Raw genomic sequence first — 12,998 nt, 5'->3', positions numbered from 1 at the left:
GGCTAAGACTTTTTCTTTGCTCTCACAAAGAAGACACCACTATTTATATTAGATTGATTTTTATTGAGTTCTACAAATTCTCAAGTGGACTAGTAAACGTTTCCCTTTCCTTCCTAATCTAGTTCTGAGCCTGAAGTTTCTCAGTCTAGTTTAAAGTATAACTAAGCCTGTGGCTGTATAAAAAACCCACCATCTTGCAGTAACCTCTTCTGTTACTACTTTTCTGAACTGATGAATGTGTCTATGTCACAGGGAAGTGATGTAATTCGCTGTAATCGCTAGCAGCTGTGTATATATTAGGGAGGTTGTACCACAGCCTTATCTAGAACCTGTGAATAGCTATAAATCCAGTGCTGCTTTAGGTACTACTTCTGTTTTTGGGGCGGATTTTTTTTGAGCTGCCACATCAGGGACATGTTATAGGAGGCAATTTGAAATGGACCAATTAAACAGAGATCATAGGCATGCACACAGAGTGTGCCTAGGCATACCCCAATCACATCAAGTGCAACACCGAAACCGCAACAGCGGGCACCATGTTTTAAGTCACTGAGCCAGTGGAGAGATCACAAAGATCTCTCTGTGAACGACTCGGCGATACCGAGCGCAGCAGCATTTGCCAATTACATTCCTAAGATAACAGCCGTAGCCCTCAGTGCCTGGGAAGCTGCAAGGGAGCGTTGCTGCGGCTTCTCATCCAATCGGTAAGCCGGGTGGGTGGTCACATGACGGAAGAGGTAAGGGACAGTTGAAGAGATGGGAATCTGGGATGCCTCAGGTCTGTGTGTGTGTGTATGTATGTATTATGTATACACATGTATGTATGTTTGTATTTTTGTGTGCACACCCTAATGCAATAGGCCGTGCACGCCTTTGAAGAGATGTGTGGATAGAAACTACCAGCAGGCACAAAGAAAGTAAGAAAGTTGTCGAAAAAGGTGGAGGCAGAGAGGGAGTTTCAAGGAACATTTTAGGTGAAAATATAATTTTTTTTTTTCTCTAGCAGCAAGAGACCATATATCTTCCCACACCATGAGCTACAGTATGTTAAAATGAGCAGGGACAAGGAGGCCACAGGGAAGGAGTACAGCAAAGTACGCACCCCGTCCTTGACATGTCAGAAGGTTCTGATATACTCAGAAAGACCTGCCAGTGAAACTCAACTCAGTGTATATTACTAGATATAGATATTACTGAGTGCTCTTGCAGCATCTGCACAGCCAATTTTCATTGGTTAAAAAAAAGCAAAGGAGATGTGTATTTTTAGGTTTGCATGCATGCTGAATTAAAAAAATAAATATGTAGCAGAAATTGCATTAAAAAGAATAGTCTAGTTCTGCTTTAACATTATATAGTGCAACATATCCTTATTACACATAACATTGTTGTACAATAGCTCTTAAAGCAGCTAGTGAGACAGTAATAAGTCAGCATTAAAAAAAAACCTCCAATATCGTATAGAAGAATTCACCATTCTACATGTTTGTATATAGGTGAAATTGGTTAACATCCGGAACGACGATATCACTGACGGGAACCCAAAACTCACTCTTGGGCTCATATGGACCATAATCCTTCACTTTCAGGTCAGCGAACTGCCAAAGCATGTAGAGTGTTTTACTATGATTGTTATCTTAACAAGCTTCTGTGGTGGAAAAATTGGGGATTTATTAAAAGCAGTGTGGGTAGAAATATAAACTGCAACAATATGATGTTTCTGCATTTATTAGCACACGTTTATATACAATGTATCATAGGGAGATGGTAGTGTGCCAAGGTTTTACCAGAGAGGAAGTGAGGGTAACACTCCAACAGCAACACCTACAGGAAAAAATATGTATTTTTTTTTAGTTGAGTAGTGAAAGACTAGAACCTCTGCCAGATTTTTATTTCTGGCTGTGTCCTGATGTGTTGCTGATTTTCACTCACTTTGGTGAAACCATTGTCAGCAGGACAGGAAGTTTAGAGTTAATCTCTCTAATGGAGCCCTGGATACCAGTAAAACCTAACAGGGGTTCTGACAATTTTTAAATCTATCCAAAACTAGAAAAAAAAAAAGTTTGGGCTTGACATACACTTGCATGCAGAATTCAAGAGCCAGCTGGTGCAGTTGAGCTAGCAAGAAGGGCCAATGAGCAAATGTTTTCGTAAACCTCAAGAACTGGTGTCCGCTGTCATTTTTTAGATGCATTTAGATTTGTTCCACTCTTATTTATTTAGGTTTTAATATAAGACAGTGTTCTAAAAGAGGGTGGTGTAACACAGCATTAGAAAGTAGCTTGTGCATCTCATGTTTTCATGCTTGGGCTGCAATTGTCTGCCTTCCAGACCCTTCCTACCAATAGCTATTGTTTATTTATGGGGGTTGGTTGGCGTTAGGATTCTTGTTAATGAAATAACTGCTTAGAATTTGCATTGTGGAAATAGGAAGGATGACCTTTTATTGTCTTTTGTATCATATAGTTAATTTCTTAGCAAAGTAAATCACCTGCTGTTGTCTTTATGGTTAGATTGGATTCTTTCCCACAGAGTGGATAATATAGGCAGCTGAAGGTCACAGAATCATTGTATAATATATTGCTGGAGGTCACGCACTGGAAGCAGAATGTTTGGCTGAGCATGCATTGTCTTTAAAATCTTGCCTTTTGAACAGTGTTATTCTGTAGAAATGTGGCCAATTCTCTTTATTGGTAACGATTCCTTTTACTTTTGTGAGCTATTTAAAGTAAAGCAATATTTCTGCATAAAGCTGTGTATATCTGTCAGTGTGGTGCACCAAAACATTATCTGAATTCTATCTCTTGAAATTGATTTCAAGGAAATTGCTCAAGCACTTTATCCAAAAATCATGTTTAGTGAGGCATAGTCATGTTTTTTTCCCCTCAAATATAACTAATTTTTATGAATTGAACATTAAATCATAAGGAAAACACAGTATGCTCAATATGGTATGGTACAATGTGTATACATATTGCATCGCAGAGTGGCAGTGGTAGCAAGCCCTATTTGAGGCAGTGGTACTAGGCTCATAGAAAGGAATGTCTTTGTGCAGGAAAGGTATGGAGTATTAGGCATTTTTGGTCTATATATGATGATCTATGTTAACTAAATCTAAGGGTTGTTGGAAATCACTCTGGTGGTCAACCATGAAGTTTGCTATAAGTTTGTTTTTTTCCCCCACGAATTTGGTAGAGTGTCAATATAGAATTTCTCGAAGTCAAAAAATGTCTGTGTCTTTACTTCTTTCTACCAAGTAGTTTCTGTCCATTCTACAATATAAAAATAGTCTATCTAAAAGTCTTTAATTGTCAATGGTTTAGGGTGTATCCATTTGTGCCTTCTTCGCAGCCAGGGGAAACGTTTTTAGTCATTTTCTGCAGAATTCTTGTTCCTCGTTGGTCCAGTATGCCCTGCTTAGGCAGTTTACTTAGTGTTCTGTAGTAGTTCAGTCTTCTTTAGTGTATTGAACAATCGTCATCTAAGATCTTTTCATTTTGGGACTGGCCCAAAAGGCATGATTGTGACCTTCTGGGGTGTAATTGCATTTAAACATTGGGGCACTTGTCTGTCTCTCATAAGATCTGTGTGGTAATATATACAAGTTGGTGTAGACTTTTTATATTTCCAAGTACAAAGTTGCTGTGATGGATTTCCAGGCTGCATTTAAAGAAGAACTCCAGGAAACCTTTTTATTAATCCTTGCAGTGGGGCTACCCCCTGCACGGCAAGGGTTAAAAGAGAAGTATGCGGTAAGTATTTTTCCCCATAGTTCTCTTTAGGGTCACAGGAGGACATATACTAGCGTCCTCCCTTGACCTAATGTCATCTCTGAGCCTGACAAAGGGGACCCTGTTTTGCCCCGAAAGCGCTTGCTAATGAGAGAAGGCATCTGTCAATAAATGAGCATCTAATTGCTGTTATTATCGTTGTTGGAGTGCTGGTGACGTCTTCCTTTTTGTCTCCCTTGACCTAAAGCTCAGTATATAGCGGGCTATTGCCTGCTATATACTGAGAGCGCCGCAGCCGTGACAGATCCCGACAATACTGTCCAGATTCAGCCAGCTGGCTGATTGACAGCTGGCTCTGCCTATCTAGAGACAGAGCCAGCTGTACCTGCCCCCTTCCCTGTCCATTCCTCCAGTCATCGCTGTAGGATCGGAGCGGGGAGGGGAGGGAATCCCTGCAGGGAGCCGTAAGTGACAGTCACCGCTTTCTGCAGGGAGATGATCGGGAAGTGAGCAAGCGACGGTTCGCTCACTACCGCTCAATAGAGTCAATGTGTGGCAGTTTCAATGTCACATGTCGGCTCTAACTATGAGGTTGAGTGTAAAAATCACTCACCTCATAGTTCTCCTTTTTAGGTGCTTGTTTATGTATAGGTTGAAAAGTAAAAAAGTTATACCTGAACTCTGGATCCAGCTTGCTGTTAGACCGGCCCTTCCAGCCTCTCTCCCCCCTCCTCTGCAGTGGTCTAAGGTCCCATAAATCATCACGTCTGTACACTATGTATAGGCATGAGGATGCTGAGGAGCATTCGAATGCTGCTGTGTAGGAGGAGGGAGGCTGGAGGGGAACGTTGTGACAGCTAGCTGTCTCAGAGCTTAGGGTGAATATAGTTTTTGTTATTTCTGCATCTAGACTAAAACAAGCACTTTACCCTTGCAGTGTGGGAGTATCCCCACTGCAAGGGTTACATTGTTTTAAACCTGGAGTTCTTTAAGTAGTTGTGGATGTCCTCTATGGTCCTGGTGGGAAAATGTTGTATCCATTTGCTTACTCGAGCACTTTTTACTGCTTGCCATTGCTGTTTGTGTGGTATGTTTAAAAAAACAGTAACATAGGAAATGAAAAGTGGCATCACAAGTGTTAATGGTGGCAGCAATAGGGAATCATAGAGCTAACGCAAGTTGCCACATTTTGTTTCTGCTAAATCTTCACATGCTGCTCTATGATGTCCGATGAATCGCGCAATTTAGGAATCCAAACAATTGCGATTCATATTTGGTATGATTCTTTACAGCCTAAACAAGCCTTCATATATATTAGATCTAATAAACAAATGTTCAATGTGTCTGATTTGTGAATCGGAATACTGGTTCATGGAGCCTGTCACTGAAAGCCAGAGACAAATTGTTTTTCAATAGCTCCAGTTTATTGGGAGTCCTGGTGACTGGTACCAGTGCAGCCCCCTTAGACCATTTCAGTGTACTGAGACATGAAGCTCTCACAGAAGGCATGCAATGTAATGCTGGGGATTTTCTTGGCTTCTCTGTAAACTAGAATTTACTTGTGTGACTTTGGTAGGACCATCGAAATGTAATATTTGTTAGCAGAGACTGATACCAATAATGGTCATGTCTCTGTATTAGTATGCTGACGATCAATACAATTCAGGCAACAAAACAGCGTTTGCAGTTATATGTCAAATGCAAACCTCTATTTGTTCCGGGACTTCTCTCAGAGACGGGCTACGCAATTCCAAGATGGTTTTTTACATTTTTCATTTTTTTCACCTCTAAATTCCACTGTTCGGTTTATAATTTGAGCATATTTTATTATCGTACAATAAAAATCTATAGACTTTTCAACGACATGAACAGATTCCTGAACTATAATGCATTTGACTAATTATCCAGCATGAGAATGTGTTTAGTCTCTTCATACTTGAAGTTTTGGTGTGTGCATCTGAGGTTCTTTGTATAAGCTTCACGTAGCATCTTTGGCTTTATTGCACAATGCTCTTTACTCCCCTCCCTTCTGAGCCATTTCTCCCCCTCCTCAAGCCATGCTGGGTGGGGTTTAGCTACCTCACTAATACAGAGAAAGCCGCATCCAATCAGCTGTAGGCTTGATGTAAGGTGCCTGTGATCTGAACACTGCAGAGAGATGCAGGGAGATGTCTCAGTCTGTAAGATGTCTGTCTTAGGCATGCATCAGTTGCTGAGATGAGAGGGGAGAATGTGTGGATACATCTAAATTGCAAGCAGAAGGTGATGCTGGGAGGTGCGAGCCCTGTTCCCTCCTGAATGCCGGCATCGTCAATGCTGTTTAAATGCACTGGAGACATGGGGAATTCTGTCAGCTGTGTTAGGAAGCCAAAGGAGCCGAGACCAGGGACAGGGAAGGAGCCCCAGTCTGGAAAGAAAAAAAGACATTTCAGGAGGAAAAAAAAAGATCAGGCAGAAGTAAAGGATGAAAGGAGTCCACAGAAGGTTGAAAACCTAGAGGCCCAGGATTTATATAGCAATACACCTGCACCCTTTGAAGATGCTGGAAGCGCACACTCTGTACATGAGGATGAGGAAGAAGGGGGGAGAGTGCTTCAGGTGAGAGAGACATTGCATGGGATTGTGCACAGAGCTCAGCTACTGACTCCCTTATCTACTCTGGAATCCCCACCGACAGGAACCACGGTTATAGCTCGCATAGTGGACAACCCAGCAGACGAGCAGCAAAGATCAATCAGCACCATGGTGGGGTTTGACTGTGCCGGTAATAGCAGAGCTGTTCTGATTCCCATCAGTGAAGGAGCTCTGGAAAACGCTCCCAGTATCAGGACTGTCTTTGGTGTAGAAACTGACCTCAAATTGTCTTTCCAAGGAAAGGTTAATACTCCAAAAGCAATACCCAGCACCCAGTCGTGGGGACCTGACCTTTCATCTTCCGGATACTGCAGTGAGCCCCTGTCACAGTCAGAGAAGGTGGGAATTCTCAGAGCACCCTCCTGTTCGTCATACTCTCCTCATTGTACATTGCCATTTAATATTCTGGAACAGTACACAGACATGCACTGTCAGACATGATTTTCATTCACTGGGATCAGTTGTTGCATTCATTTGTTTCAAAATGTTTTCTATTAGGATAATAATGCAGTAGTAAACTCATTTCTGGGGCAAGCTTGCTAAAAAATGATCTCAGCATAAATTCAGAGCATGTAGTTGGTGTGAAACCTCACACTTTAATTTATGCATTGTGAAGAGAGAAGGAACTGATAAGGTTTTGTGATCTCACTGTCTGCAGATTTCCGATATTTATGTCAGCGGGGAATCAGGAGACATGTCTGCCAAGGAGAAGCTGCTCCTATGGACGCAGAAGGTAACGGCAGGATATGTTGGGGTGAAATGCACCAACTTTACTTCCTGCTGGAGTAATGGCAAAATGTTCAATGCCATAATACACCGGTATAGGTAGGTACACCTTTATTTCTTGTGGTCTTACTATGTGCGGCTTACTGTAAGGAAGAGGTCTAAGCTTTTGTGTTTTTGCCTTTAGACCTGACTTGGTAGACATGCAGAAAGTAGAGATTCAGAGTAACCGGGAAAACCTGGAGCAAGCATTTGAAATAGCTGAGAGCCTGGGTGTCACTAGATTATTGGATGCTGAAGGTATGTGCAGCTTTAGTGGAAGCCTCTGCACCTTTTATAGGAAATGGCTGGTTTTTCTAATTTATTTATTTAATGTTCTCTTTTAGATGTGGATGTAGATTCACCAGATGAGAAGTCTGTGATCACATATGTCTCTTCTATATATGATGCCTTTCCCAAAGTCCCGGAAGGAGGAGAGGGGGTCAGTGCCACTGTAAGTTCTCATCATGACATAAGTACTGAAAGACCGATGTGCTCAGTGCATATCTTTTTTTAATTTATTTAGTTGATTAGAATAAAAATATGAACATGAATATGATGTTACTTAGAGGCCTCAGCGATTGGCAGTTAGCTGCTTACACCTGTGCTCTGCTTTCTTTTTGTAGGAAGTGGATTCTCGCTGGCTGGAGTACCAGGAAAGGGTTATGTCCCTTACACAGTGGATCCGACAGCATGTACTACTGATGTCTGACAAATCATTCCCACAGAACCCTGTGGAGTTAAAGGTATTTTAGATGGCACAAGTTATCTTCTACAGAAGGTCTGCCTCTGAACACAGTATACATTCATGCATGGTTTTCATTTTTATTTTATTTTTTGCTTTATAGGCACTTTATAATCAGTATTTACATGTAAAAGAAACTGAAATTCCTGCAAAAGAGCTAGAAAAAGCCCAAATACAGACGTTGTATCAGATGTTACAGGTAAATATTTAGATTTCTTGTCTGTTCTCCAATCAGTTGCTGACTTTTGTTATTTCCATGATTTCTCTTTCCAGAAGATAATTTTTTTCTACAGTATGTTGTCCTACCCACCTTTTTCTTGATCTAGCTCTGCACATATTGTACTCATTACTCTCCCCTCTTCTGTATCTTTTCCCCTTTCTTACCTTCAGTTGACCATACAGTGCACCTTTGGTTATTTGGCTCATTAGTGCCTTTTTAGGCTCCTTTTACACAGGCTGCGTCCGTCCTGATCAGCAGAGTTCCTGTGCCCAGATTCCCTTCTTAATCGGGACAATAAAGAATAAATATCACCTTTGTGACATCCATGTCTGTTCAGTTTTTTCTTCCATCTCACGATGGTGGAGAAAACTGAACTAAACAGTCCCATCTTAGGTACCAGTTGGATGCAAGTGGACATGTGTCCATTTACATGTAATTACTTTCAATCTGTGGTGTTCGGGTCCGACAATACAGAATTCTCTTCCCTTGTATTTTTTATGGATGTAAATGGATGCACGTCCCTTTACATCCAGCTACCCATAGAGTTACCTTGGATTTTCAATCAGATACACCTGATTAATGGATCGGAATGCAGTGTGAAAGGTGCCTTAAGGTGCCCATACACTGTACGATTCTCATACGAGAATCGCGGGAAATCCCGCGTCCCTAAGCGGGTCGGGCTTTCGATGATCGCAAGTAAGATCTGCCTGTCCAAGATGGGCAGATCGTACGAGCTTTTAATAAGCTTACGACCATCGCAAGACAAAAGTCTTGCGATGGTCGTAAGGTGTATGGGCACCTTTTAGAGTTATTTGAACCCTGCATAGGTAAACCTGTCTATGATTACTAGAGTTTGAGACTGGACTATAACCAGTGTGCCATGCTGTCTTGTACTGTGGCCTATAAAGCATCATTCACACAGGAATCGGCCGGCACGTAGAGCTCTGGCCGTATCGGGCAGCTCCCGGCAAAGGACAGGTGCTGCGTGTGATTAGTACGTAGCCCCTGTCCTTCTCTGTGGGACTACGGGGCCATACGCCCCCCTACGCTTACCTCAAGTGCAAGATTTCAGTTTTGGGTGCTTTGTCCTTCAACATAATAGCAATACAGGCAGAAAGAAAATTCCTATGAACACAGATCTTCATCTTTCTGGGCAAAGTGGAGCTTTCATGTGAGTTTTTTTCCCCTCCTGATGAAATTATTTAATCATTTATGTTTTTGCTTTTCTTACCTATGTTAGTCTTGGATTGAATTTGGCCGCTTCAAGCTCCCACCATCCTTTCATCCGAATGATGTGGAGGAACTGTGGGGAAAACTTATACTATCCATGCTGGAGAGGGAGAAAGTCCTACGACCAGCAGTGGAGAGGTAGGTTTTCTAGTGCCTTTTGTGGATACTTTTCCTTTTTCACTCTGTGCATTAAGCAACAATAATTTGTCTTTATACACCTGCAGACTTGAACTGCTCCTGCAGATAGCAAACAAGATCCAGAATGGCTGCCTGACTTGTGAAGAGAAGCTGACGCTAGCGAGGAATACACTACAATCTGTAAGTGACAATGACACTGCAGTTGAAATGTATTGAGTAATATACATTTGAATTTTACTTTAGGTTCAGGTTGCTTGTTATTTTTTTTAATTGTACTGGACATTAGCTTGTGTTATATAAAATTATGAGAAATCTTGTTATATTTGTTAGCAGTAAAAAGATTGCAATCCTGAATAGTGTTTTTAACACATTTTCAGGTGTTCCAGATGTGCCATGTGCACCAATTTTTGAAACATCCTGTTTTTATACATGCCGAATTAGTTCACTTTAATTTCTGTTGCAGATTGAACATGTACCTTTTTTATCATGTCCTAAGGCGGTATTTTGCTATTTTGTAGGATGCAGCTAATGTTGAATGTGGCCTGAAAACTCAGCAAGAAGAAGAGGTTCTCCTGTTCCTTCAGGAGAGTGAAGGCCTTCTGCGACAGCTGCAGGCAGATGTGCAGATCCTGCGAGATGAGAAATACTTCCAGGTGGAGGAACTAGCTTTCAGGTAATACCCCATAAGTGAGTTGTTTGAGTTTTAACTAGGAAACGATTGTTAAATGTGCATTGTGTAAAATGTCATATGGCCTTGGTGATATCTCAAAGATATTTTCCTTCTCATAGGAAGGCACAGAGCAGTTGGGTAAAGCACATTTCCCTGGAGCCATGCAACTAAAAAAGATGTCTTTGCATGCCTTTTGTGTCTTTTTCACTCTTATTACCGTAGTAATGTTTTTTTTCTTTTTCAAAATTGAAGGGCAAAGAGTACATTGACATGTAGTGACTTCTTGGATTCATTGTGTGTGTGTGTGTGTGTGTGTGTGTGTGTGTGAGAGAGAGACCCCGTTTTTCCCCGGAAATAAGACACTGTCTTATATATATTTTTGGCTCAAAAAAACACACTAGGTCTTATTGTTTTTTTTTTAATGTACAACAATCCACACTTATTCATGTACAAAAATAGAGTGATCAGTGCAATCAGGGGTGCCGTACCTTTCCAAGAGCAGTTTGGTAACCAATCGCTGGCCACAATGAGAGAAGCGTGCGTTCACTATCGATTCCTCACAGGCTGTTTGCATTTGGTATCACTCCGCCTGTGATTGTGACTTCTAGTTATGCCCCATGCAGAGCCCACTTGAGATCACATGGAGCCCACCTGAGGGTGACCCTGCAGAACCCACCATATACTCTCTATGGTGGGCTCTGCAGGGTCACACTCATTACCTGTCCGCCTCCTCTTCCTGCACGATCGCGGATGGGCCCCGCCTCCTTCTCCGTTGCCAGGCCCCCACCTCCTGTCGGTGATCTGAACAGCAGCGCATTCTTCTTCACAGTCACCAGTGAAAGCCACCAGCATAAGATGCCATAGCGGCCCGCACGGCATCTTGCCCGCCCGGTGTCCCGGGCCCCCTAGTGGCCGCCTGGGTCGTGGACCTTCTTGAGTTTGACTTTTGACTCTGCACAGGAAGAGAAATCTGGAAGGTGACAGCAAATTGAAGGCATGTGGTTCAACCAGTGTAATAGACATTTCTTTTTTTATTCTGTACCTTGATGGCTACAGTTAGGTACATGTAAACTCAGTGCTTAAGTTCTGTTGCATAACACAATGCCAGACCAACCTGCTAACCTTTTACGAAGAGGTGAGTAGACATCTGGATGGAGGGAGGGCGGTGGACGTAGTGTATCTGGACTTTTCCAAAGCATTTGATACGGTGCCACATAAACGCTTGTTATACAAGCTAAGGGATATGGGCATAGATGAATTAGTGTACAAAGAGCAGGGCTCAAAATTTCAAGTCCTGAGCTACTAGCCAGGCCTCAAGTCCTGAGCTACAGCGCAAAGGTCAGTAATGTAACACACAGAACAGAGGTCAGAGTGACGCACAGCGCAGAGGTCAGAGTGACGCGCAGCGCAGAGGTCAGAGTGACGCGCAGCGCAGAGGTCAGAGTGACGCGCAGCGCAGAGGTCAGAGTGACGCGCAGCGCAGAGGTCAGAGTGACGCGCAGCGCAGAGGTCAGAGTGACGCGCAGAGGTCAGAGTGACGCGCAGAGGTCAGAGTGACGCGCAGAGGTCAGAGTGACGCGCAGCGGTCAGAGTGACGCGCAGAGGTCAGAGTGACGCGCTCAGGTCAGCGTGACGCGCAGCGCAGAGGTCTCCGCAATTTTCACTCGCCATTTGCGAGGGGGCGAGTGGAAGTTTTGAGGCCTGCAAAGAGTATCGATAAACGGCACCTTTTCAGACTGGGCTGAAGTCATGAGTGGCGTGCCTCAGGGTTCTGTGCTGGGCCCCATGCTTTTTAACCTGTTTATTAATGATATCGGGGAGGGAGTGAGTAGTCGTGTCTCAGTGTTTTCTGATGATACAAAAATTGGGAGGGTAATAGACACGGATTTAGATGTTATAACATTACAGGAGGACCTCGATAAACTAGGGGAGTGGGCAACTGTTTGGCAGATGAAGTTCAACGTCGATAAATGCAATGTAATGCACTTTGGAGTTAAAAACAGGCAAATGGACTATACACTTATGGGTGTTGCCACTAGGTCATTATAGACTGCAGATTGAATAACAGTGCGCCGTGCCAGACTGCTGTGAACAAAGCAGAGTCCTGTCTTGCATTAAGAAGGGAATGCATTGCTAGGACAAGTCTGTAATTTTACCACTTTACAGATCACTGGTTCAGCCACATCTGGACTATGCGGTCCAGTTTTGGTCACCAATACTAAGAAAAGATGTCCTTGAGCTGGAAAAAGTCCAGCGGAGGGCAACCAAACTCATTAAGGGGTTCGAGGACCTGAACTATGAAACAAGGTTGTTAAAATTAAATATGTTCTCTTTCGAAGTTAGGAGATTAAGGGGGACATGATTATCTTGTATAAACTGTTCAATGGCGACAGCAACATTATTAACAAACTATTTACAGTTAGCTCCGTAACAAAGACCAGAGGGGCACCACCAAAAATTGGCGCAAGGGGTTCTTCACAGTTAGAGCGGTTAGGGTCTGGAACTCTCTGCCGCAGGAAGTAATTTCAGCTAAGAGTGTGGAATCATTCAAGAAACTCTTGGACGAGTTCCTTGGAGACGTAACATAAAGGGGTACAAGTACTCTTAAAGAGCAAAATCACACATGGACTCATACACACGCACACACCAGATCAAACATAAATGCATACGCGCAATAGGTTGGACTTGATGGACTTATGTCTTTATTCAACCTCAAATACTATGTAACTATGTAACAATGTGCATGTTTATAAAACTGAATGATAATGCTCCTTTTTGGAAAGTATTTTTATCAGAGGGAGTACTTGCCTATTAGATCAGTGCCATTTAATATTGTCTTTTTTTTTTTTTTTTTTTTTTTGATTTTTTGGT

At 42.5% G+C, this 12,998-nt stretch overlaps 1 protein-coding gene across 1 annotated transcript in view; it reads left to right on the top strand.

The window, feature by feature from the left end:
• The window catches only part of MACF1 (microtubule-actin crosslinking factor 1), a 232,876-nt gene that overhangs the window by 89,228 nt on the left and 130,650 nt on the right, over nucleotides 1-12,998 (top strand). Inside the window, 9 exon segments of the mRNA XM_018564515.1 lie at nucleotides 1,494-1,586; nucleotides 7,021-7,187; nucleotides 7,273-7,385; nucleotides 7,472-7,578; nucleotides 7,751-7,870; nucleotides 7,973-8,068; nucleotides 9,330-9,457; nucleotides 9,544-9,637; nucleotides 9,976-10,130. Of these exon segments, the coding sequence (XP_018420017.1) occupies nucleotides 1,494-1,586; nucleotides 7,021-7,187; nucleotides 7,273-7,385; nucleotides 7,472-7,578; nucleotides 7,751-7,870; nucleotides 7,973-8,068; nucleotides 9,330-9,457; nucleotides 9,544-9,637; nucleotides 9,976-10,130 (1,073 nt within the window).

The sequence above is a fragment of the Nanorana parkeri genome, unplaced genomic scaffold (genome assembly GCF_000935625.1).
Source record: "Nanorana parkeri isolate BGI_ZX_2015 unplaced genomic scaffold, ASM93562v1 scaffold757, whole genome shotgun sequence".
In the NCBI taxonomy this organism is placed as follows: Eukaryota; Metazoa; Chordata; class Amphibia; order Anura; family Dicroglossidae; genus Nanorana; species Nanorana parkeri.
This window is presented reverse-complemented; position numbering and strand designations above follow the sequence as displayed.